The 26,931-nt window shown below is 40.3% G+C and overlaps 1 protein-coding gene across 1 annotated transcript in view; it reads right to left on the reverse strand.

Moving 5' to 3' along the window:
- Nucleotides 1–2,294: 2,294 nt before the first annotated feature.
- Nucleotides 2,295–26,931, reverse strand: part of Slc4a1ap (solute carrier family 4 (anion exchanger), member 1, adaptor protein) — a 26,537-nt gene continuing 1,900 nt past the window's right edge. The window contains exons 3-14 of the mRNA XM_013013569.1: nt 24,021–24,143; nt 22,833–22,893; nt 22,398–22,537; nt 19,547–19,707; nt 18,008–18,077; nt 17,280–17,466; nt 14,287–14,398; nt 10,423–10,654; nt 7,763–7,849; nt 7,161–7,228; nt 5,747–5,816; nt 2,295–2,564 (exon numbers count right to left, since the gene is read on the reverse strand). Coding sequence (XP_012869023.1) covers nt 2,515–2,564; nt 5,747–5,816; nt 7,161–7,228; nt 7,763–7,849; nt 10,423–10,654; nt 14,287–14,398; nt 17,280–17,466; nt 18,008–18,077; nt 19,547–19,707; nt 22,398–22,537; nt 22,833–22,893; nt 24,021–24,143 — 1,361 coding nt within the window. The 3' untranslated portion in view covers nt 2,295–2,514. The remainder of the gene's footprint in view (nt 2,565–5,746; nt 5,817–7,160; nt 7,229–7,762; nt 7,850–10,422; nt 10,655–14,286; nt 14,399–17,279; nt 17,467–18,007; nt 18,078–19,546; nt 19,708–22,397; nt 22,538–22,832; nt 22,894–24,020; nt 24,144–26,931) is intronic.

The following is a 26,931-nucleotide window of genomic DNA, read 5'->3' on the forward strand; positions in this document are numbered from 1 at the left end:
AAGAGCTGAGGGACAGCACCCATGCCCAGAATTCAAGCCCCACAACTACAAAAACAAACAAACCAACAAAAACTCATTAGAACCCAAGTACATCCATTTGTTAACTGTTAATGCCATTTGCACAACAGCGGAGCTGAGTAGTTGGGACTGATTGCATGACTTGCAAAGCCTAAACATCTGGTTCCTACCAGAAAAGGTTGGCAGAAGAAAAGTGTACAGATTCCTACCCTGGGCAGTACGTCAGAGCCGGGGGTGTGCAGGAGGGGTCACCCCAGGCATTCTGCTTATGTTAGTCTGGAGTGGAATCCTAATTTCTTCAGACGGGCGCGGGGTATAGCTCAGTGTACAGCATTTGCTCACTATGTATGGGGCTTTGGGTTTGATCCCCAGCTGTAGAGGTGGGAAAAAGGGTGGAGAGGAGAGTTAAATTTCACAGCTGAAAAGGAAAGGAGTTAATTCATAGTTTGAAATTACTGATCTACTCCAGTTTCCATTTTTACAGAAAATTAAGTCATGTTTGGTTCTGTTCCTTTTTTTCTTTCTGAGTTGTGGGGCTTGAACTTTGGGCCTGGGCGCTGTCCCTGAGCTCTTCAGCTCAAGGTTAGTGTCCTATCACTTGAGCAAAGCGCCACTTCCAGTTTTCTGGTGGTTTATAGGGGATAAATCTCACGGACTTCCTTGCCTGGGCTGGCTTTGAACCATGATCCTCAGATCTCAGCCTCCTGAGTAACTAGGATTACAGGCATGAGCTACCAGCTCCTGGCTCTGTTCCCTTTTTTGTAATAACAACAATTACTATCTCTAACTCCACCTCCACTGTCTCATTTGATCCTTAGAATACCTGAGGTCAAATACCTGCTGCCCCTACTTTAGAGGAAAGAACTGAGACTCAGAATTTAGTCCTTTCTCCTACTTTGTAGAAAGAGCTAAGATTTTCGGGTCTTTTAATCCAAGTCCATTGGCTGATTATGTTAACTGTAAAAACGAAAAGACTCAGATTTTACTTTGGGGTATGGAATCCTGTATGCTTTCAGTGTCTCTAGATATGTGACTAGACCTACTGTCCCTAGGGAAGATGCGGCAATGCGGCTGTGCTCTGGGAAGGCATATCCCTCCGGGTCATTGTAAGAGCAGAGTGAGGACAAAGCCTGTAAGCTGATCTCTAACCCCTGTGCCTTCACTTCGTCCACAGTAAGTGTATGTTTACCTGTCCAAATATGAGGATGATACATGCAACTGTAAAAGTTTCATCTTGAAAGACCACTGACCTAGCTCAGACATTTGCCCATTGTATTAATCCAAGATGTCATTGTCACCCCACCCCCAAATTCCTTTCATTTCTTATGCTATCTGCCAGTTCTTCCCTACTGGTTTAAATGAATTTCAAAATAAATCTCTTAGAGCATCCTTTTTGAGAAATGAAAGAATTACTTTTAGCAAGCCAGAATTCCTACATCAGCCAGAGTCAATGAGTTGCTCATGACCACCTCCTATCTGCCTTGTGCACGCTGCATAAGCCATTCCAGGAAAGCAACAGTCTTGTCCACTCTCTAGCTGGGACACAGCACTTCTCCCACTGAGGATGTTTGCCTTTAGCCCAACCCAAATGCTCTTAATCTTTCTGTGCTCTTACACTTGCCTCTGGACAGAAGTGAAACATTAGTAATGGGCAAGGGAGGTCAGAGAATACAACACTGTTGCATTTCTTCCTTCTTTCAGAGATGAATGAACTTTAATTCCTCTCTCCTGTCAGAACATACTCAGCTTTTTATTCCATGATCTTATCTGCACCTTTTACAAGAAGAGGAATGACCAACTGACTAGTGAGGATCCAGAACATTCAATAGATTAAGCCCAAGCATAAGAGGTGGTGCTGTAGTTAATAATGTCTTCCCTAGTAAGTCAGGGTCTGTTCTCAAAGCGAGCAGGAAACTGCAAGTGAAGGCAGCAGGAAGACTCCACTGTGAGTCTGTTTTCAGTTCCAAGAATGACAGGGACACAGAGTCACACCCATGGCATGTCAACCCAATTCAACAGTTATTTGCGGTGGCAATAGTGACTCCCACAGCCTAACCACCAGAAGTGCCCCAGTGCTTCAGAAAAGCAGTCTCCCAACTTGCTATTGTTTTTTTAAGGGGTAGCCAAGCACTCTGCCACTGAGCTACATCCCCAACCCAGTTTCTAATCTTAACCTAAGAGGCTATGACCTTAAATCAACATTAGAGATATTTTCATTTTCTGATTTTATCGCATATCACATAGCACACTTTACTAATTTTCAAAGCATCTGGTTCTCTTTTTACATATATATATTCACAAAAGCTTTTAAACATAAATATCAAGTTGGGAAAATCAGATAAGCAGATAAACTTAGGAAGCCAAACACAGATGAAAAGTCCAGTCGCCAGAATTTACAAATGATCATCTGGACTCCGTTTGCCATTCAACTGGACATATCATCCCAAACAGCCTGCATCACATGGTCCGTAGTTCTTCCTTCAAGTTCTGGAGCAATCAATAGCCATACTTATCATTAAGATGGGTTCTGCCATCTCCACTTTGACCTAGATCACAGTATTTAAAAGGAAAGATGGTTACTCTCTCAAAGTCTAGAGGGAATAGATATCTATACATCAATAAGCCAAAGTAAAACAAGTAAGGAAGTTTCTTCCTGTGACAGAATTTTTACTTTTCGTGTATACTTTCAGAATCTAGTTCATGTCACGTCAACACTAACATTTATGAGCAGATTATAGAGGGGCTGGGAAAGAGAAACAGGCTCTGTGGGGTGGTAAGTTCTAGAGGGAGGGGGCTAGCAAGGCGGATGGCAGAGGATGAAGATGGTGGAAGTAGATGGTTTGCATCTATGAAAACAGAACAAGGAAATCCATTTTGGGGTAGGAATAAAGCAACATGTGAAGAACATGGAGATAACAAGTATCTTGTGCACGGACATTAAACGTGTCTGTATGCCCAGCTCATACTTAGCTACTGAGGAGGCTAAGATCAGAGGATCTAGGTTCAAAGCCAGCATAGGTAAAAAAGTCTGTGGGCATAAAGTGGGGCTGGAGGTGGGGTTCAAACCATGCTATCTGAGCAACCAAAGCCAAGCAAGCACAAGGCCATGAGTTCAAGCCCCTACCAGCAAAAAAAACAAAACAACAGGGTATGTATGAACACAAAACCTGTGCAATCTTTATAGAAAGCAATTTAGACTATCTTAAAATGGTCATAGATTTGATCCAGTATATTAACTTCTATTAGTTCTTTTCTACAGATGCACCTCAATGCTTCATACATACATACAAATAACTATATATATATATTACTACACATAGTACACACATTTATAGTATATAGTATAGATATATATTATATATTACAGCATATAATATATATACATATAAATGCATACTTTCTGTATATATAGTACAAAATTAAAGTTAAGAGGTTGTTTATTACAGTATTGCTTGCAATGGCAAAAGACTGGGAACCAACCAGGCATTGGAGGCTCAACCCTGTAATCCTAGCTACTCAGGGAACTGAAATCTGAGGATCACAATTCAAAGCCAGACCAGATAGTAAAAGTAAAGTCTGGAGATTCTTATCTCCAATTAACTACTAAATAACTAGAAAAGGAGCTGTGGCTCAAAGTGGTAGCCTTGAGCAAAAAACAGCTCAGGGATAGTACGTAGGTTCTGAATTCAAGTCCACAACTGACAAAAAAGCAAAGAAAGAAAAGAAAACACAGGCTGGGAATGTGGCTTAGTGTAGAGTACTTGCCTAGCATGCATGAAACTCTTGAGTTCAATTCCCCAATACCACATTCACAGAAAAAACCAGAAGTGGTGCTGAGGTAGAGTGCTAGCCTTGAGCAAAAAAAGCTCAGGGACAGTTCCCAGGCCCTGAGTTCAAGCCCCAGGACTGGCAAAAAGAAAAGGAAAGAAAAGAAAACACAGCTGTCTAAAATCTATTTAGGTAGGTAAAAGTATATACCCTATACTGCCACTGTGTTGAGCATGATGGTATACCTCTTATTACCCCAGCACTTTGTTGGGTATGATGGTATATCCTTTATAATACCAGCACTTCGGACCTGAGGCAGGAGTATTATGATTTTTAAACTACATAGCAAGACCCTGTTTCAAAAAACAGGACTAAAGACATGGTTTAAGTGTCAGAAACCAGCCATGATGAAGAAGCTGAAAGAGAGAGCTCAAGGTTCTAAACTGAAGGCCCAGAACTGGTAAAAAACAAAAACAAGACCACCAAAGGACTGAGGCATAGCTCAAATGGTAGAGTTTAAGTTCAAGTGGTAGTGACCATGAGTTCAAACCCCAGAAACACAAGAACAGTAACAAAACTACGCAGTCATTTAAAAATAAACAAACAAAAGAAGGAATTTATACATAGTCTTGAAAAGATCTCAAGGAGTAGAAATGTTCCTATCTATTTAAAGAAAGTGGAAAAAGGTATTTTATTGCCTATATAGGCACTTTACATAATATATAAAAATAAGAAAAGCCAGGGGCTGGGAATGTGGCTTAGTGGTAAGAGTGCTTGCCTAACATGCACGAAACCCTGGGTTTCATTCCCCAGTACCACATAAACAGAAAAAGCCAGAAGAGGCACTGTGGCTCAAGTGGTAGAGTACTAGCCTTGAGCAAAAGAAGCTCAAGGACAGTGTCCAGGCCTCAAGTTCATGCCCCAGGACTGGCAAAAAAACAAAAAAAATTGGGCACTAGTGGCTCACACCTGTAATCCTAGCTACTAGGAGGCTGAGATCTGAGGATTACGGTTCAAAGTCAGGCCAGGAAGGAAAGTCTGTAAGACTCTTATCTCCAATTAACCACTAGAAAACTAGACATGGCTCAGTGGCTTGAAGTGATCCAGTGCTACCCTTGAGCAATAAGAGGACTCAAGGATAGTGCCCAGTCCCTTGAGTTTAAGCCCCATTACAAAACAAAACAAAACAAAACAAAAAAAAGAAAGAAAACAACATTTGGCTATCTGTAGAGAAAAGATTAGCAGAGGAATAGCTGAAGAGTTTTTCCTTCTGTTAAAGAAAATATAAAATTCATGGAAAAATGGAAAAATATATTGGACCCTCATCCAGCTTTAATAACCAGCCATATGTCACCAACGCTGTGGCAACTATTTCCTGCCCCCTAGCCTCTCTTATCCTCTACCACTGGATTACTTCAAGGTAATCTCATAAGCCATTCTATCTGCATACATAAAGACTTTATTTGCTACATCTTGTAACATTTTTATTGCTGGTTTTTTGTTTGTTTTTGTTGGTCATGGGGCTTGAACTTAGGGCCTGAGCACTGTCCCTGAGCTCTTCTGCTCAAGGCTAGCACTCTACCACTTTCAACCACAGTGCCACTTCTGGTTCTCAAGTAGTTAGTTGGACATAAGAGTCTCATAGGGACTTTTCTGCCTGGGCTGGCTTCAAACCGCCATTCTCAGAGCTCAGCTTCCTGAGCAAATAGGATTACAGGCAGGAGCCACCAGTGCCTGGCTTTGTTTTGTTTTTTGAAACAGGGTCTCCTATATAGTCAAGCCTATCCTTAAACTCTCAATCCAAAGTAAGATGCTGCCTCAGCCTTCCAAGTGCTGGAATTATAGCACTGTGCCCAGCTTCTCTTGTAACTTTCTTAATTTGAACATTAATATTTATTACTTATTCCAAAATATAAAGAAATCTTAGAGGAAAAGAAAAGTCAAAATAATAAATACATACCTTCTGGTGGCATCCACACACAGTAGTCTGGATCATCTTCAGGATATTTGGAAGAAAGTACAGGTGGAAACTGCAAAGAAGAGATGGATTATTTCTCTCTCTCTCTACATATATGTAATAAATATAATATATAATTATATAACCATATATCTATATATATCTGTCATATAATCATATGTCTATTACATAGATATAGTTACATATAACCATATACATATATTATATGTATGGTTACTGCTATCCTGATAATGGTGGCTCAGTGTGTCTCTACTGTACCAAAAAGGCGGTTTATTTTGAATAGTTGGTTTTTGGAATATGGAATTTGGGTACATGTATGGAATGCTTATCTGATCGACCCTCAGTAAAATTCTTTGGCACTGAGACTCTTAATGAGCTTCTCCAGGCAGCAACACTTCATACTTGTCATGGAACTTAAGCATATCCTGTGTGTCTCAAATGCAAAAGGATCTTTCAAATTTGCAACTAGTTTTCACTAAATTTTGCCCCAGGGGCCTCTTCTGGTTGTGCCTGGTATCCTTTTGCTGTAGTGAATCACAGCCATAGTTCAATCCCGAGTACCATGAGTTCTCCTCTGAATTACCTCGTGATGGTCTTGGGGGCCTCCTGACACACCTGAGCACTCCCACTTCTGGGAACTTGCCATATCCACACAAAATCATGTACACATAAGTTTTCATTACAGCACTGATCTAATGAATGACTAGAAGCAATCCAAGTGTATCTATACATACGTGGTTAAACAGGGTATATCTGTGCAATAAAAAGCACCTTATAGATTGATATAAAATGGTTTCCATGCCAGGGTAAAAAAATAGGATGTATGATGGAGTGCATTAATTATACCTTTTGTGTAACAAGAGAAGGAAAATAAGAATAAAATGTCAAAATTTATTTTTATAATATACTAGATATGAAGAAAAAATTGCATATTAAGAGGTTTTTGTAGCCAGGCACTGGTGGCTTATACCTGTAATTCTAGCTACTCAGGAGGCTGAGTTCTGAGAATCATGGTTTGAAGACATTCCAGGCAGGAAAGTTTGTGAGACTATTATCAGTATTGAACAACCAGAAAAGCCAGAAATGGAGCTGTGACTCAAGTAGAGTGCTAGTCAGGGATAGTGCTTGGGCCCTCAGTTCAAGACACACACACACACACACACACACACACACACAGACACACACACACACACAGACACACACACACACACACGAGCAACTATAAGGAATAGGGTGAATGGAATAATAGAAATTTTAAAAATAAAAATCAGAGTGCAGATTTCTAGGAGATTAGGCTAAAGTTGCTGAGAACTCTAAGTCTCCAAAGACTCATTCTTCAGGATATGGTTTATAATAAGTGGATTCATTTTTAGTTTCTGAGAAGTGAAGTACTTACTTTGTATGAACCTGGCACTTTCTTTTTCTTCAATTCATCTCTGCTTTTCTCATATTCTTTTTCTGATGCTAATTTAAGAAGAAGAAAAAAAGGAATGAAAATAGCTATTTTCAGAAAAAGTAATATGAAAGGAAAAAGTTCCCCTTAAAGTGGACTTCTGTGCCCAGGCTGGCTTTGAATGGTGATCCTTAGATCTCAGCCTCCTGAGTAGCTAAGATTAGTCATGAGCCACCAGCATCCAGCTTTCAATCAATTTATTTTAATAGGTTTAGGATAACTTCCATGGTAGGACACAATGCTTTCTGGGAGATAGAGAATTAAGGAAGGTTTTGTATGACCAGAGGCACATTAAGACATTAAGTGCTTTGTAGAGCAGAGAGAGGGAACTCTAGAAGGTAGAAAAGTACAAGAAAGGCAAACAGTGGCACCAAACACAAACTTCTTACACTTCGCAAATTTGTTCAAGGATCTATTGACTGCTTCTACCTGGTGTCCGCGTGGCCCTTTGTTGTACTACCTTATGGGACAGAAGCCAACGACTCCATATGAAACCAAGTGGCACCCACATGAAGAGCAGCAACACAGTCTGCTCCACAGCTTACCAGAGGGTTCCTCATGTGATGAAGTTATTTCACTAGTCTCTTGTTCGTTTTCATTCTGTTCCACTTGGCTGAATTGAGAGCTGTGCTCTATAAAAAGCAGCACCAAAGCATGTTGTTACTTATTTCATGATAGAATCCATGAATACAAAAACAGAAGAGAAGCTATGTACATATATAATCACCAGTTTCAGCTAATCTTCAACTAATCTTAGTAGGTTTCCAATAAAAGTCTCTTAGAGAACCACTTAAAAATTTTCTGAACTTACTGAAAGCCTTAAAAGTATACATACTTCTTGGTGTAAAAATTCTTTTTTCAGGAATATACTTTTAAATACTCAGAGCTAAGCACTGAGATTTATTATTTACACAATGTGTTTTCACAATATGCTTTCATAATAGCAATGTGTTTTCACAATACCAAAAATTATCTAACTTACATGATTAGTTTCACAATACCAAAAATTATTTAACTTACATGGTTAGTAAATGAAAGCTAAAAAATGGCACATGCATGCAATGGCTCACTATATTCCTTAGTTAAAAATTTTCTTTTTTAATGTAAGACAAACAACAGGCTAAAAAACAGCCTGTGTAATATAATTCTCATGCTGTTAAAAAGAAAAGGAAGGAGGGGGACAAGTTCAGAATTCCTTATCAACTTAAGATTATTTTTTGGTAGTACTAGGACTTGAACTCAGAGCCTGTGCTTGTTAGGCAGGTCCCAACTTCAGCTATAGACTGATTATTCAATCTTATAAACCAAGTTTTAAAACCTTTGTTAGTTTTGCACACATATATTTTGTTCCCTAAACATATAAACAAATACAATACTTATTGCCCCCTTGTGCTATTATAACCAAAAACCAGATCAGAAAAAAAAGTATGAATACCTTTGTGAAAGGCATTTTGCCAGTAAGTAAACAAAAAAACAAAATGGCAAATATAAAAGGTGGACCTCTCATAGATGTGGGAAAAGTTAACATCTCTGTTCCTGTGAGACCTGAAGGTGATTCAAGAGAAAGTTATATCCCAGGCTCATTTTTAAATAGACAAGCCTGCAAGGCACCAGTGACTCATACCTGTAATCCTAGCTACTCAGGAGGCTGAGATGTGAGAACTGCAGTTCAAAGCAGCTTGGGCAGGAAAGTCCATAAGACTAAACTAAAAAAAACTACAAAAAAAAAAGCCAGAAGTAGAGCTGTGGCTCAAGGCTAGAGAACTAGCCTTGAGCACAAAACCTCAGAGATAGCACCCAAGCCGAGTTCAAGCTCCAGGATGGATAACAAACAAACAAACAAATAAATACTAGGCAAGCTTGATTTGTTTGGAATCAGATATGGATTCATTCCTATACACATTGAATACAGTTTTAATTTTTCCCTAATATTTCCTATTTTTTGTAAAATCTTAAATTTGCTAAGCAGTTCAGCAAGCTGCAGAAAAATAAATTCTGATGTTGACAAAGGAGAAGAGGGTATTAAAAGGTAAAGCTGAATGCTGATAGCTTACAGTTGTAATCCTAGCTACTTAGAAGGCTGAGAACTGAGGATCACAGTTCAAAGCCAATCTAGGCAGGAAAGTCTGTGAGATTCTTATTTCCAATTAACCACCAAAAACTGGAAGTGGTGCTGTGGCTCAAAGTGGTAGAGTGCTAGACTTGAGCAAAAAGAGCTCAAAGACAGCACGCAGACCCTAAGTTTAAGCCCATGACACCACCACTACCACTAACAACAAAAAGATAATTTCTAGGGATGAGAATCTGAGAGTTTTCTCTTTTATTCTTTGGACTTTTATGCATGGTCTAAAATTTCTAAAATGAATATATATGTATTCCTTTCTCAATCAGAAAAATAAAATAAATAAAATAAAATCAGTCAATCCTCTCAGCATTTTTAATTAAATCTTTTCTGAGGTAGCTATATGCTAGGCTCTCTGTTAGGTACTATAGACAAAACAAGGAATGATCTTTCTTAAGAACATCAGTTCAAGAAAACCATCTCTGCTTTAAGGATAGGGAGTAAAGTAAGGGGAGGCTCATCCTGAGACCATCAATCAAGCCCCACCATCCACATTACTCCATTGTCTTCCAATTTATTCACACAGTGACAGCAGCAGGATTATAACTCAGCAGCTATGGCTTCAGATTCCACAGATATCAATCTTGTGTAATTCTAAAATACACTGGAAACACCTGCCCTTAATTTGCAATGGCATAAATAATGGCAAAGAAGATCAAGAAAATATGTCTCTTTACTATACAGCATACCATATATACAGGGTTAAAATACACAGGCAAAAATGGCTTTTGCCTTTTTTTGTTGTTGGTGGTGGTGGTCATGGGGCTTGAACTCAGGGCCTGGACACTGCCCCTAAGCTCTTTTTGCTCTACCACTTTGAGCCACAGTTCTCACTTCTGGGTTTTGAGTGGTTAACTGGAGATAAGAGTCTCACAGAAAAAAAAAAAAAAAAAAAGAGTCTCACAGAGACCTTTTCTGCCTGGGTTGGCTTCAAACCATGATCCTCAGATCTCAGCCTCCAGAGCAGCAAGGATTACAGGCATAAGTTAGTGGCAACAGGCTGCTTTTGCTTTTATAACAGATAATTCATAGTTAATGCAAATGTCCCAATGAACAGTAGAGTGAGGGGAAGACAGACATTACCATGGCTTTTTGTTTCCTCAGAACATGGGCGATCTGTGGGAGCACTCATTCCCTGCACTGCTGTTTCTGGTTCTGTCTCCTCAGGCAGCCTACTGCTTCCATCCTCCATTTTCTTTTCATGCTCCTCCTTTTCTTTCTCTTCCTCCTCTTCTTCCTCTTCCTCTTCTACTTCAGGCTCATCCTTGGTTTTCATAAGAGCAGGAGGGAGGTCTGGACGCCTGGGGGGCAGCTTCTATAAAAGAAACAAAACTACATCTAGAGTGTCCACACAATGATAAAATGTCTAATCTTTTCCAGGGGGTTAAAATGTGTAGAATTTAACCTCTCTAGGTTAATAACCCCTGCAAAAGTTGTTGCAAGTTGAACTATCACATGGAATTTTGTCCACCTATGGACCCTTAACAAATGTCCAAGGTATTGCGACTGTTAGGCTGGAGCTGCAACTAAGTTGTAGAACACTTGCCTAGCATGTACAAGGCCCAGAGTCTGACCCCTAGCTTGTAGGGAACTAATTTATTCCATGTAAGTAACAGTAGGAATTGTGTCCTGTTGAATCTCTTGATACTAATGGACCTTAATTACAAAATCCCCTAAGAAGTAACATGTATATTCCCAAGAAAGAAATCATTTATATTGCATTCTCTCTTTTCTTGTGTGTGAGTTGTGAGGCTTGAACTTTAGGCCTGGGCACTATCCCTCAGTTCTTCAGCTCAAAGTGAGTGCTCTATCACTTGAGCCACAGCGCCCCTTCCCATTTTCTGGTGGTTAATTGGAAATAAGAGTCTCACAGACTTTTCCTGCCTGGGCTGGCTTTGAACTTCAATCCTCAGATCTCAGCCTCCTCAGTAGCTAGGATTACAGGCGTGAGCCACCAGCGCCCAGCTGCGTTTTTTTTTGTTTTTTTGTGTGTGTGCCAATCTCAGTACTTGAACTCAGGGCCTAGGCACTGTCCCTGAGCCTCTCTGTGCTCAAGGCTGGCGCTCTACCACTTGAGCCATAGCGCCACTTCTGGTTTTTTCTGTTTATGTGGTACTGAGGAATTGAACCCAGGGCTTCATGCATGGTAGGCAAGCATTCTACCACTAAGCCACATTCCCAGCCCAGAATTCTCATTTTTGATAGCATGTTTTCAAGGAAACAACATGTATAAAGTAATAAAACAGCTCCTGAAAAAGGGAAGACATTTCTCAAAGAATAAAGCCATATATGTGTGTATATATATATATATGTATGTATGTATATATGTGTATACATATATATGTATATAGCCACACACACACTCATACACATATATACACACACACATATGGCTGGCCTATTTATTATTATTTTTTGGAACAATGTCTCACTATGTTGCTCAGGCCAGTCTTGAACTTGGCCTCAAGCAATCTTCCTGCCTCAGCTCTCTGCCACCATACCCAGGTCACATATTCTAACCAAAGCCTTTCAATAAAAGTGCTTAGAAGCCAGATGAAAGGTGACTCATGCCTGTAATCTTAGCCATTCTGGGGACTGAGATCTGAGGACTGGGGTTTGAAACCAGCCTAGATAAAAAAAATCTGTACAACTCTTTATTTCTAATTGACTACCAAAAAAACTGGAAGTAGAGCTGTGGCTCAAGTGGTAGAGCCTTGAATAAAAATAACTCAGGTATAGCACCTAAGCCCTGAGTTCAAGCTTCAAGCTCAAGTATAGTGCACGGACACACACACACACACACACATGCACACATGCAAAATGTTCTTAAAGGTGCTAATTGTAGGGTTCATTCCTTTAAAACAAGATAACAGGCAGGAGGATCATGAGTTTGAGGTCATCCTGAACTACCCAGCAAGACAATGCCTCGAAAAAACAATAAAATCCAAAAGCACTTAGGAAAAAAAGGTTCCATTTTCAGAATAGGAAGATATCAAAGTATACTTGGATCTTTTTTTTTTTTTGGTGCTGGTCCTAAGGCTTGAATTTGGGGCCTAGCCCTATCCCTGAGCTTCTATTGCTCAGGGCTAGCATACTACCAGATGAGTCCTAGCCCCATTTCCATCTTTTCTGGTAGTTTACTGGAAATAAGAATCTCACAGAAGCTGGATGCTGGTAGCTCATGCTTGTAATACGAGCTGCTCAGGAGGTTGAGATCTAAGGATTGCAGTTCAAAGCCCACCTGGGCAGAAAAGTCCATGAGACTCTTATCTCCAATTAACCACCAGAAAACTCGAAGTGATGCTGTGGCTCAAAGTGGTAGAGTGCTACACTTGAGCAAAAGATCTCAGGAACAGTGCCCAGGCTCCAGGTTCAAGCCCCATGACTGGCAAAAAAAAAAAAAAAATCTCAGACTTTCCTGTCCTGGCTAGCTTGGAACCACTCTTCACTCTTATCTCCTAATTAGCTTGAATTACAGGCATGAGACACTGGTACCTGACTATAAATTATTTTTTAAAATACAATACTCAAAGTAATTTTCTTCTATTTTAAGCCCCTACTGTCACCCCCCAAAACCTCCATATTAGGTAAGCCACATAATTTACTCAGGTTATATAGGCTAGTTAAGGGCTAGCAATAAACTTTAGTGGTAAAGCGCTTGCATACCATGAGAAAGTACCTGCATTTGATCCCTAGCACAAGAAAACAGAATGTATCACTAAGACTTGAAACCTCTACCACCAGAGGGCAGTTTACAGGTTCATTTCTTTTCTTCACAAATTTGTTTATGGTCCAAATGCCTAGTTCTTCAAATGTAACTGTATTTGGAGATCCTTTCTTTAAGGTGATTAATTTATCATGAGTCATTTAGGGTAGGGTTCTAAATTGGTGTCTTTAGAGAACACACAAGGACACAAATGCACAGTTGGATAATTACATGAAAGACCAGCAATACACAACCATCTGCACGCCAACAAGGAAAGCAATTCTGCCAGGATTATGATCTTGAACTTCTACCATCTTGTCAGAAAACGAATTTCTATGTTTTGTTTTGTTTCTGTCGGTCATGGGGCTTGAACTCTGGGCCTGGGCGCTATCCCTAAGCTCTTCAGCTCAAGGCTACAGCTCTACCACTTAAGCCTCAGCACCATTTCTGGTTTTCTGGTAGTTCATTGGAGATAAGAGTCTCACTTTCTTGCCCAGGCTGGCTTTGAACCATGATCATCAGTTCTCAGCCTCCTGAGTAGCTAGGATTACAGGCGTGAGCCGCTGCTGCCAGTGAATTTCTACGTTTTAAGCCACCCAATCTGTGGTACTTTGTTAAAGTAACTCAGGCAAACATATACAGGGTTCAGTTCTTTGGAGTGACAAAAATCTGTACAAAAAACAAAAACACGTATCAGTGAGGCATTATAGAAAAGTAGAAAAATCATGAAACTCAGGAGACCAAAGACCCACATCTCATTGTCATCTTAAATACATGACTGTACAATTTGGTATTTTCCTAACTAGCTTCTCATTTGTAAGGCATAATATTTCCCACACAGGAAAGATATTGGACAGGCTAAACCAAGTATGGAAAAAAATATATATGGCAGAGGCAAATGCATAAGCTATAGTACTCCATTCCTAAATTCAACATTCATTAAAAATTAATAAAATGATTTTCTAATTTACAAATCAATTACCTGTAAATTTTCATGAATCACTCTGTCAATTCTTGATAACTCTAAACTGAAAAAAAAATCTAATAGCCCAATTCTGGGGAAGATATGATATGACCATACCAAGCTCACAAGAACTTTTCATATCACTATGGAATGAGTCATTTGTACTTTTTTTTAAAATATTACCCCATCACTGAGGAAAAAAAAAAGGAAGGAAGGGGAAAGAGGGAGTAAGAATGACTAGCTCAGGGACAATTCAGCATTTTGATTCACAACTTACCCCTACTGTTCCAGTTTTTAATTTGAATTTGCTTCCTCCTTTCATAGCACCAAAGAGAGGCAATGTAAGCTTCTTAGCTTTGTTTTCCAAACCTGAATTATGTGGTTCAGTCCTAGAATGAAAGAACAATTATACTCATCTCTTCCAGTGAGTCTAAGTTTTCCCTAAAAATACCAAAAGTAACTTTTGACAAAACCAAAAAAAAAAAATACCACAAATTAGGCACCAATGCTTCACCCCAGTAATCTTAGCTACTCAGGATGCTAAGATCTGAAGATTCTGGTTCAAAGCCAGCCAGGGCAGGAAAACTTCATAAGATTCTTATTTCTAATTAACTACAAAAAAAAAAAAAAAACAGAGGAGGGAGGGGGGAGGCTGGGAAGGAATGTGAAGGGTAAACAAAGGAGGAGGCTGCAATGCTTGGTAAGAAATGTACGTATTATCCTGCCCATGTAATTGTAATTCCTCTGTACAGTATGTTCACAAATAAAATTAAATTAAATTAAAAAAAAAACAGAAATGGAGCTATGGCTCAAATGATAGAATGCTGGCCTTGAACAAGAAAGCTCAGGTACAGCACAGGCCCTGAGTTTAAACCCCAGGATTTGCAGTTCAGTTGACAAGATGCAACTTCTTAGATTAGGCTAAAGTGACAACTAGAAGTAGGTAGTGGTGACAATGAAACAGGGCCATGCCGAGACAGAGGAAAGCTTAGAAGATTCAGGCTGGGAATGTGGCTTAGTAGTAGAGTGCTTTCCTAGCATGCATGAAGCCCCAGGTTTGATTCCTCAGTACCACATACACAGAAAAAGCTAGAAGTGGCGCTGTGGCTCAAGTGTTAGAGCATTATTAGCCTTGAGCTGAAAAGCTCACAGACAGCACCCAGGCCCCAAGTTCAAGCCCTATGACCCACAAACAAACAAACAAAAGATTCAGAATGGTCTGGGGGATGGGGGGAACCCTATGCTTCCTCCACATGGACAGACTGACCATTCCAACTCACAGTGACCTGTATCAGATACTTACCACCAAGCCAGGTGCTGAGTGGCTCATGACTGTAATTCTGGTTCCTCAGGAGGCTGGGGTCTGAGATTTGTAGTTTGAAGCCAGCCCACACAGGAAAAGTCTATGAGACCTTTATCTCAACCACACAAAAGGCTGTAAGCAGAACTATGGTTCAAGTAGTACAGCACTAGCCTTGAGTGAAAAAGCTCAGGGACAGAACCCAGGTCCTGAATTGAAGCCCCAGAACTGTCATTTTAAAAAAAGGAAGAAAGGAAAGAAGGAAAGAAGGGAAAGGGAGGGAAGGAGGGAGAAAACTGACTTTCCTGATCCGCCCTGAAGCCACCTTTTACCCGTTTATCCTTGATGGTGTTCTAGGGCCCCACCTCCCTGCCTTTTCTCCTGTCAGAAACCACTACTTTGTTGGTGTTGTTGTTTTGACAGTCGTGGAGCTTGAACTCTGGGCTTGGATGCTGTCCCTCAGCTCTTCAGCTCAAGGTGAGTTCTCTACTGCTTGAGCCATAGCACCACTTCCGGTTTTCTAGTGGTTTATTGCAGATACGAGTCTCATGGATTTTCTTGCCCAGGCTTTGATCTCAGATTTCAACCTCCTGAGTAGCTAGGATTACAGGCGTGAGCCACTGGCACCTGGCAGAAACCACTACTTTGTTAAGGCTACCAAAATATCCTCCTCCAAATCATGAACCTTCACACCAATCCTCAGGCCTCAGGAAGGCTTTGGCACCAACACAGATATTTTTCAGCGTACTAAATTCTGATATTTAACAGCAACATTAAACAGATGGGAGTGGCCTAGAGGATATGCAAAAATTTGCCCAAAGGAGGTGACAATTCTTAACAAGAAAAGAAAAAAACATGTGTTGAGGGTGCCATAATCCATGATAAGAATCAATCCTGTTCATAAATTATGAAGAAAGCAAAACTTATACTAGTTTTATGATTGTACTTCAAACTGCAAATGCTAAAGCTACAGTGCATATAAAACCTATGGTACAAGTTTTATATATTGCATGTAAAAGCTATGGCATAGGTTTTATAGACAGGATGCAGGGCATAATACATGCTTGCTGACAATCTAGAGGGCTGCCTAACCAAATTTTCTGCAACAATGGAGATTCTTTTTTAAATCTTCTACATTGCACTATCCAATATAATAGACACCAGCCCCATGCGGCTGTTGAGCACTTGAAATGTGGCTATTGCAACTAAAGATGTAAATTTTTAATTTCACTGAAAGAAGCTTTCATTGTAATAGCACATAGATACTGAGTGCAGTATATACTAGGCAGTGCAGACCAAAAGAGAACAAGAAATATCCTGCAGCTAACCATCTTTTAAGTGAATAAATCCATTTTTCTCTTGGTTCTGTTAGTCTTTATATATTGGAAAAATTGGGCTTGGTACAGTTACTCTTTTTTTATTGTGTATTTTTGTTTTGTTTTGTCAGTCCCTGAGCTTCTTTTGCTCAAGGATAGCACTCTACCACTTGAACCACAGTGCCACTTCTTGTTTTTTCTGAGGAATGAAATCCAGGGCTTCATCATCCTAGGCAAGCACTCTACCACTAAGCCACATTCCCAGCCCCACATTTGCTTTTCAAGAAGTTTATTATACACTAAAAGATTAAGTTAAAAGCAAAAGTCATAGTCTTGCAATGCACCATAGCTTCCTCTAAAAACACTCCAGGCAATTTACATTCACAAATGAAAGCAGTTTTCAGTGTTTCTATGAAAGTGGCTTCTGTGCTTTCAAGGATTTCTGTGCTGGGGAAGGAAATGGCTCAGTGATAAAGTGCTGGACTATTATGTCTGAGGCCCTGGGTTTGATCCCTATTACTGCAAAAAAACAAAACAAAAAACATCTGTTGTTTATATTTCTATTTTATAATTGTTATCCAAGTAGATTAAAGGATAAGTCAAAGTATTACATCTGTTATTATGCTTATTTTAAATTCCAAATTAACTACTTACTTCTTTAGCTCTGGAATCTCTGCTGGCTTTACAATTTTTATTAACCCTTTAAGTCTCTGTTGTTCTTTTCTTAGTTCAAAAGTTCTCAGGTGAAGTTTCTTCCGGGACACACCATCTAACGCACTACCTGATTTCATTTCTGACATGAATGCATCTAAAGAATCTTGAGAAGGTGACTCTGACAAAGCTGTTGAAGGAAAGGAAAACAAGACTTGTTTAAAAAGATGGCCCCCAGGGTTGGGACTATGGCTTAGTGGTAAGAGTGTCTGCCTAGCATGCATGAAGCCTTGGGTTCGGTTCCTCAGTACCACATAAACAGGAAATGGCGCTGTGGCTCAAGTGGTAGAGCACTATCCTTGAGCAAAAGAAGCTCAGAGACAGTGCCCAGGCCCTGAGTTCAAGATCCAAAGCTGGCAAATAAATAAATAAATAAAATGTTGAAATTTCAGCCAAAGTTTCCACAGAGAAGTCACTAACAGAAAGCTGGATATCTCTGGTATTGAGAGTAAAAAAAAACAAAACAAAAAGAAAACCATCATGTTATAGTTGTGAAACCTGGAGAAGGATTTTGTCTGACTGGGTTCATTCCCTTCAACTATTATGGGATGAGGTTAACCCAAATGATATAGAATGTTCTTTCTAGCTCTAAAATTCAACAGCAAATGTAGCCCCAGGACTAAGCACATTATCATTACAAGTGTTCAAGAAATATTTTATGACAGGCTTACCTTTGCTTGAGGCCTTGAGTCTCTCAGAAATTTCAGAGAGCTCCTTTTCAGCATCATTTAACTTTGCAACCTATAAAAGCAAAATTGACAATGTTAGTTTTTCTTCTTCCAAATTATGTTTATCATCTTCCTTTTTTTACTTATTATTGTAAATTTTGAAAGCCGGGCGCTGGTGGCTCACGCCTGTAATCCTAGCTACTCAGGAGGCTGAGATCTGAGGATCGCGGTTCAAAGCCAGCCTGGGCAGGAGAGACCATGAGACTCCTATCTCCAATAAACCACCAGAAAACCGGAAGTGGTGCTGTAGTTCAAGTGGTAGAGCGCTTGCCTTGAGCTGAAGAGCTGAGGGACAGCGTCCAGGCCCAGAGTTCGAGCCCCACGACCGACAAAAAAAAAAAAAAAACTTATTATTGTAAATTTTGAGAGAATTGAGAAATCCAGCTAAATCTGATCATTATGTAGTTAATAAATATTTATGTTTATTCCAGCTGAATTTCTAAATTACAGAACTGAGATTAAACAGAATAAGTAACTCAACGTTTTACTCAAAAGAAAGTGTTCAAGATACTTTTTTCATTGACGATAAATAAATGAATACTGTATAATGGTTTAATCTCTCAACATGATTAATGTTAAATGCATGCAATCTTAGGATAATTCTAGGAAGGCTATCCCATTGCAGATTAATATCAAACTATTCTAAAATTCTTTTGATTCCTCTTGACTGTCAAAGTCCTAAACTCAATTTCACCTGTGATGCCCTAACTCGGACCCTTTTCTTTTCCTTTTTAGGAGTATGTTTACTTATTTATTTTTTTTGTTGGCTGTGAGGCTTGAACTATGGGCTTGGGTGCTGTCCCTGTGCTCTTCGGCTCAAGGCGAGTGCTCTACCACTAGAGCCACAGAACCATTTCCAGTTTTCTAGTGGTTTATGGGAGATAGGAGTCTCTCACCAACTTTTCTGCCTGGGCTGGCTTTGAACTGTGATCCTCAAATCTCAGCCTCCTGAGTAGCTGGGATTACAAGTGTGAGCCACCAGCGCCTGGCAAGAGTATGTTTATTAATGAGTCAATACCAACCTGGAGGAACATTTCTAGCAGAAAGACAATTTTTTCCCCAATAACTTGGATAAAACTGGTTGTTCGTTAGCATTACATTTACACTTCACAAAAATTGTATGTCAGGACCAGATTTCCATCCTTTAAAAACTGGAACTATCAGCCGGGCACCAAGGGCTCATACTTGTAATCCTAGCTACTCAGAAGGGCGAGATCTGAAGATCTGGGCTTGAAACAAGCCCAGGCTGAAAAATCTATGAGACTCTTATCTCCAAATAACCAACACAAAGCCAAGAGTCTAGGCTTGGCTCAAGTAACAGAGTGCCAGACATAAATGAAAAACCAAGCAAGAGCACAAGGCCCAGAGTTCAACTCCCAGTTATTGGCATCAAAAACAAGTTAACTATCATAAAATACATTTAAATAATAAACTGTATTGTTTTTTTTTAATAAACAACCACAAGTACTTCTATAAACTTGCCAGTGATTCGAAGGTCTCTGGCTTCTCATCGATCTTCCCAGCCTTTTTCATTCGGTTCAGACGCTTCTTCTCCACCAGGCCAGTTCTATCAAGGAATGTGTCATCATCACTATCATAAAAATCTTCATCTTCCCAGTTCTTGGCTTTCCTTTTCCGAGATACTAGATATAAGGCAGATTGATAATTAGACTTTTTTAAAAGTGAAAAGAAAGAAGGAAATTAAGCAAGCAGCTTAATAAAGGATTCCACAAGCTGCCAATCCACATATGAAAACAAAGTAAACCCAGCACTCAGGAGAATGAGGCAGGAAGACCCAAAGTTCAAGGCCAGCCTGGGCTATATAACAAGATTCTGGCTCAAATAAATAAAACAAAACCCAGACAGCTAAACCTTGAAAGCATTATACAAAGTGAAGAAAAGTCAGACATAAAAGGATATGTATCTCATTATTCTATTTATATGAAACATCTACAGTAGTCAAATTTGTAGATAGAAAAGTAGAATGGCAGTTGGTTCAGCTTCAGTATGGAATAATGGATAGTTCTGAGATGGACAGTGATGATGGCTGTACAGCAATGTGAATATACGCAGTAAACACTTCAAGTGGTACAACAAAAAAAGGAATAGTTAAGTGAGCAAAAGGCTCTTAAAAATCAATGAGTAGGGCTGGAATGTGGCTTAGTGGTACAGTGCTTGCCTAGCATGCATGAAACCCTGGATTCAATTCCTTAGTATCACATAATCAGAAAAGGTCACAAGTGGCACTGTGGCTCAAGTGGTAGAGTGCTATCCTTGAGCAAAAGCTCAGGGACAGTACCTAGGCCCTGAGTTCAAGCCCCAGGATTGGCAGGAAAAAAAAAAAATCAACGAGTGGCTGAGTATCAGTAGCTCATGCTTGTAATCCTCATCAGAAGGCTGAGCTCTAAGGATCATGGTTCAAAGCTAGTCAGAGCAGAAAAGTTCAGAAGACTCTTTTGTTGTTGTTGCTGGTGGTGGTGATGGTGGTAGTGATGGTGGTGAGAGGGCTTGAACTCAGGGGCTTGACTTTGTCCCTGAGCATTTAGTTCAAAGCTAGTGCTCTACCACTCAGAGACACAGCATCACTTCCCATTTTCTGTGGTTAATTGGAGATGAGTCTCACATACTTTGCTGCCCAGACTGGCTTTGAACTGTGATTCTCAGCTCTCAGTCTCTTGATTAGGTAGTATTACAGGAGTGAGCCACTAGCACCTAGCCCATGAGACTCTTATCTCCAATTAAGCATTAAAAAAATCCAAAAACCAAAAACCTGGACAGCGCCCAGGCCCAGAGTTCAGGCCCCACGACTGGACCCCCCTCCCCCCCCCAAAAAAAAGGACAAATCTTAATAGTTAGCAGCATTAAGTAAAAGGAATATGGTATATGCCTGTGATCTCAGCAACAATGGGAAGCCTAAAAATAGGCGGATGATAGCTAAGGCACATGCCTGGGCAAGATGAGTGATTCTATCTTTAACTAGTGTGAAACAGGTCTAGATGCAAAGCTTAGTAGTAATGTCCAGGCCTAGCAAGCATAGGGCCCAGAGTACTCTCAGTACTGGGGGGGGGGGGGGGAGGGAATCACTAGATTAGAAATAAACTAAGATTTATAATTTAAAAGCCCATACAAACATAAGCATATCATATAATAATATATACTAATAGCATTAATGGGTGTATAAAACAAGACCCTGAGGTCAAATCTCAGTACTACAAGTTGGACCCAGTGGTATACTCATGTAATCCTAATACTTGGAAAATGTGACAGGAGGACCACAAGCTCAAGGTCAGCATTGATTATATACTGAGTTTCAGGCCAGCCTGAGCTCATAGCAAGACCTCTCTAAAAGGAGAAGAAGAGGGGAGGGAAGGGAAGGAATGGTTGGCCTAAGAGTATAGCTCAAGTGGTAGAGTATTTATGTAGCATACACAAATTCAATCATCAGTATTGACAAAAAATAAAAAAAGACTCACAAAAAAGCCTAAGTAATATGACTGCATTTGTGTATCTTTTAAAATATATATATAGATAGATATAGATATCTTTTTTTTTTTCAATACTAGGAATTGAACTCAGGGCTTCAGGCATGCTACGTAAGTACTTTATCACTAAGTTACACCTCCTGATCCTTAGAATCTGGTTCTAAACACACATATATATATATATAGAGAGAGAGCCAGGCACTAGTGGCTCATGCCTATAATCTAACTACTCAGGAGGCTGAGATCTGAGGATCTAAAGCCAGCCTGAGCAAGAAAGTCCATGACTTTCACCTCCAATAAACTACCAAAAAAGCCAGAAGTGGAGCTGTGGCTAGACTTGTGGAAGAGTAGTAGAGTGGTGAGTGCTAGCTTTGAACAAAAGCAGCTTAGCAGAGGCTGTATCCAAGCCCTGAGTTCAACACACACACACACACACAATATATATATATTATATACATATAATATATATATACACATATATATATATATATCATACACAAATACACACACACACACATATATATATACACACACACACAGACACAAATGTGTGTGTGTGTATAGAGAATGTTTGGGAAAATATAAACAGCAGCTACTTTGGGTTTTGAAATAGAGAATTTTGATTTTCACTTTAAAAAATTCTATAAAGCTCATATAATCCCCCCTGTAAAGATACTATATTACTACTTCTTTTTTTCCCCCCCCCCAGTCCTGGGGATTGAACTCTTGGCCTGGGCACTGTCTCTGAGCTTCTTTTGCTCAAGGCAAGCACTCTACCATTAAGCCACATTCCCAGTCATTTTATTACTTCCTGCATTATTTTCCTTCCTTCTTAACTCTCATACACAGACCTGCTTCCTGCCGCAGCAATCCCAGAGTATCGAGGATCCGACAAGCCTCCAGTGAGCACTGGATCATCGCTTCTTTTTTCTTTCCTGAGTGAATGGCCTCAGCCACCAGCTGCTTCCCCGTTGAATCATCCACAGGTAATCTGCATAGTTAGAAGAAATTATAGCACAGCAGTAAGTTCCAACTAATATGCTGTGATGAAGTTCATGGTTTCCTAGATGGCTTTTCAACCTCTCAATTTACTCAATTCTATCTTACCAAGGCTGTTCTTCATTTCCTTCCACCTCGAACACTGTGTTATTAAACCATCAAGGTCCAAGTCTAGGAACAGCCTAAAACTAAGACTAAAGTTACTCTGTAGACTGTTGTCTTCAACCATAAGTTAATCTGAAATTGGTCACTTTGCTGATAAGAACATTAATAAGAAAAGCACATACCTCACTCTACAGAGCCAAGTACTATGTCCCTGTTCATCAAATTCATATTCTAATTCTTCTCCTGTGGGAAGAAGACAAAAAACAGTTTTAATAGGATCTGAAAATTATTAATTGTTTACATGAGAAAAGAGCAAAAGTTAAATAAGGACATCACATTTCCATACCACAATAAATTCTAAATTCCAATATAAACACTGTATTTCACTTACTCCTAGGGATTATCATCTGAAATAAGAGTAGGGGGCTGGGAAGGTGGCTTAGTGGTAGAGCGCTTGCCTTGCATGCTTGAGGCCCTGGGTTCAATTCCTCAGCACCACATAAGCAAAAAAGAAAAAAACAGAAGTGGCGCTGTGGCTCAGGTGGTAGAGTGCTAGCCTTGAGCTGAAGAGCTGAGGGACAGCGCCCAGGCCCAGAGTTCAGGCCCCACCACCGGAGAAAAAAAAAAAAAAAAAAGAGGATGAGGCTGGGAAGGTGGCTCAGTGGTAGAGCGCTTGCCTTGCATGCCTGAGGCCCTGGGTTTGATTCCTCAACACCACATAAACAAAAAGAAAAAAGCTGGAAGTGGCACTGTGGCTCAAGTGGTAGAGCACTAGCCTTGAGCTGAAGAGCTGAGGGACAGCACCCAGGCCCAGAGTTCAGGCCTCACGACCGGACCCCCACCCCCCCCTCAAAAAAAAAGAAAAGAGTAGGAGACTTTGACACAAAGAAAATCTCAGATCATGAGCAGGGCGCAGGAGCCTCATGCCTGTAATCCTAGCTACTGAGGAGGCTGAGATCTGAGGATCACGGTTCAAAGCCAGCCCAGGCAAGGAAACTCTGAGACTCTTATCTCCAATAAACTACCAGAAAACCAGAACTGGAGCTGTAGCTCAAAGTGGTAGACCACTCGCCTTGAGCTGAAGAGCGCAGGGACAGCACCCAATCCCAGAGTTCAAGCCCCACAACCGACAAAAAAAAAGAAAAAGAAAATCTCAGATCAAAGCAACCAACTTCTGAGGGAAGGGTGCAGCTCAGAGGGAGAAGGCATACTTAGCTCACATAAAGCCTTTGATGTGGCTTAGCACTGCAAAAACTGAGAAGGAAGATAGAAGATACAATACAGTATTTCTCAGCATGAAGCTTAACCTAAAGCTCTATAAACAACTCCACTATGGGTACATTTTACCATAAGATTGGAAACTTACATACCTTCCCGATCAAAGAAACCTTGGAGAGCCTTCTTTGGATCTTTTATATAGAAAGCCTCCCTTTCCTGCTGAAACTCTAAGACAATCGGGTTCTCTTCAGCCTCATCCTCTACAGCATCTTCTCCTGCAAGATGTAAGAAAGGATGGAAAAAATGGACGTGTGAAGAGGACATCTGAATGATACCATTTTTAGGTTGCGTATAGACATCCGAACTATACACAGTAGTGCTGCCTGTAATCCTTGAACTACAGAGGTAGGATTGTGAGTTAAAGGTCAGTTTGGGCTACATAGATAGATGCTGTCTCAAAAATAAACAAATAAAGCCAGGTACCAGTGGTTCACACCTGTAATCCTAGCTGCTAAGGAGATTGAGATCTGAGGATCACAGTTCAAAGCTAGCCTGGGTAGAGAAATCTGTGAAATGCTTATCTTCAATTAATACCAGAAAACTAAAAGTGATGCTGTGGCTCAAAGTGGTAAAGTGCTAGCTTTGACCAAAAAGCTCAGGGACAGTGCCCAGAACTTGAGTTCAAGCTTCACAACTGATAAAAAAAAAAGGGAATATATGATATATAAATTGTTATTATATAGATATAATAGTGAGAAAAAAATTCCTTTTTGTGCCAGTCCTGGGGCCTGAACTCAGAGCCTGAGTACTATGCCTGACATTTTTTGCTCAAGGCTATCATTCTACCACTTCTGGTAGAAAAAGTCTCTTAGACTTTTCTGTCATAGCTGGCTTTGAACTGCAACCCTCAAATCTCAGCCTTCTGAGTAGCTAAGATTATAGGCATGAGCCACCAGTGCCACTCCCTGAGTACATATTTTTAAAGGGATATAGTTTTATGTGATGAAAAGGAAGATAGTTGGGGGTAGAGGATGAAACAGCCATAAAACCATCACTATGGGCACCTTCAAGTTTTATACATTATATACAAATCAAAACCGGTTTCCATGGCTTGCTCTCTCTCTCTCTCTCTCTCTCTCTCTCTCTCTCTCTCTCTCTCTCGTCATTTTAAGGCTTGAACTCAGGGCCAATCTGCAGCATGCCATCCCTGAGCTCTTTTGCTCAAGGTTAGTGCTCTACCACTTTGAGCCACAGCTCTACTTCTGCTTTTGAGTGGTTAATTGGAGATAACAGTCTCTAGGGGACTTTTCTGCCTGGGCTGGCTTTGAACTTCAATCCTCAGATCTCAGCATCCTGAGTAGCCAGGATTACAGGTGTGAGGACTGGCAACAGACTCCATGGCATTCTTTTCTCATAACTTATTACAATGGCAGAATTCACCTAGTACATTCTGAAAAAAGAAATCTGAGCTCTTCTGCCTGGAGTTCTCTCTCTCTCTCTCTCTCTGTCAGTCATGGGGCTTAAACTTTAAACTCTGGGCCTAGGCACTGTCCCTCAGCTTTTCAGCTCAGGCTAGCGCTCTACCACTTAAGCCACAGTGCCACTTCCAGTTTTCTGGTGGTTTATTGGAGATGAGCCTCACAGACTTTCTTGCCCAAATTGGTTTTGAACAACTATCCTCAGATCTCAGCCTCTTGAGTAGCTAGGATTACAGGTGTGAGCCACCAGTGCCAGCAGGATTCTCTCTTACACTCAAACTCACCTCTAATACCTTTTCATCAATATAATATCCTAGAACTGCTCCTAACTGCCAAACAGAATGGTAAACTCATTACTACCTTAAAACCATCAGTCCCTACCCAGAACACCAATTCCAATATGCAGCTTTATCAGGGCTATTTTTCTTTTCCTTCAAGTTCCAGTTCAAAATTCTTCTGCTTATAAACTTATAAAGTGTCCCGAAGATCTAAGCCAGTGCTTTCCAAGAGAAATATAATGAAGGCCATACATAGGACTGGAGGTGTGGCTCAAATGGTAGAACACCTGCCTAGGAAGCATGAGATCCAGAGTTTAAACTCCAGTATAGAAAGAAAGAAGGGGAAAGGAGGGGAGAAAAGGGAGGAAGAAAGGGAGGAGGAAAGGAGGAAAGAGGGGGTAGGGGAGTAGAGTAGAAGTCAGGGGAGGGGCGGGGAGAAAGGAAGGGCAAACATTCAAGCTTAACTTTTTTTTTTGTTGTCAGTTGTGGGGCCTGAACTCTGGGCCTCATGCATGCAAGGCAAGCACTCTACCACTGAGCCACCCTCCCAGCCCACCAAGCTGAAATTTCTATAAGTTACATTAAAAAAGAATAAAGTGAAATTATTGTCATTTAAACTTAAGTGTAACCAATACAAAGAATATAAGAGAATACCCTGGATTGAATAACATTTCATTTTACTTGATTGAATGTCATTTCATTCCCTTTAGTGATAATTATAAAGCATGAGATTGGTACTTAAGAAATATTAGTTAAATCGTAAAAACTAAATAAATTGTCTTCTTAAGAAAAGACTTGAATAATAAACTGTATTCAAAATGTATTTAAAATACCCATCATAGGGGCTGGGAAGGTGACTCAGTGGTAGAGCACTTGCCTTGCATGCATGAAGCCCTGGGTTCGATTCCTCAGCACCACATAAGCAAAAAAAGCTGGAAGTGGGGCTATGGCTCAAGTGTTAGAGCACTAGCCTTGAGCTGAAGAGCTGAGGGACAGCACCCAGACCCAGAGTTCACACCCCACAACCGCCAAAAAATAAAAGAAATTTAAGCTTGAATGTTTTCCCTTCCTTTCTCCCTTCCCCTCCCCTACCTACTCCTCTCCTCCCCTCCCTTCTTCTCTCCCTCCCTCCCGCCTCCCTTCATTTCTCTCTTTTCTCAACACCCAGGCCCAGAGTTCAGACCCCATGACGACAAAAAAAAAAAAAAAAGGGCTGGGAAAGTGGCTCAGTGGTAGAGTGCTTGCCTTGCATGCATGAGGCCCTGGGTTCAATTCCTCAGCACCACATAAGCAAAAAGAAAAAAAGC

The sequence above is a fragment of the Dipodomys ordii genome, unplaced genomic scaffold, assembly GCF_000151885.1.
Source record: "Dipodomys ordii isolate 6190 unplaced genomic scaffold, Dord_2.0 Scaffold20, whole genome shotgun sequence".
Classification (NCBI taxonomy): domain Eukaryota; kingdom Metazoa; phylum Chordata; class Mammalia; order Rodentia; family Heteromyidae; genus Dipodomys; species Dipodomys ordii.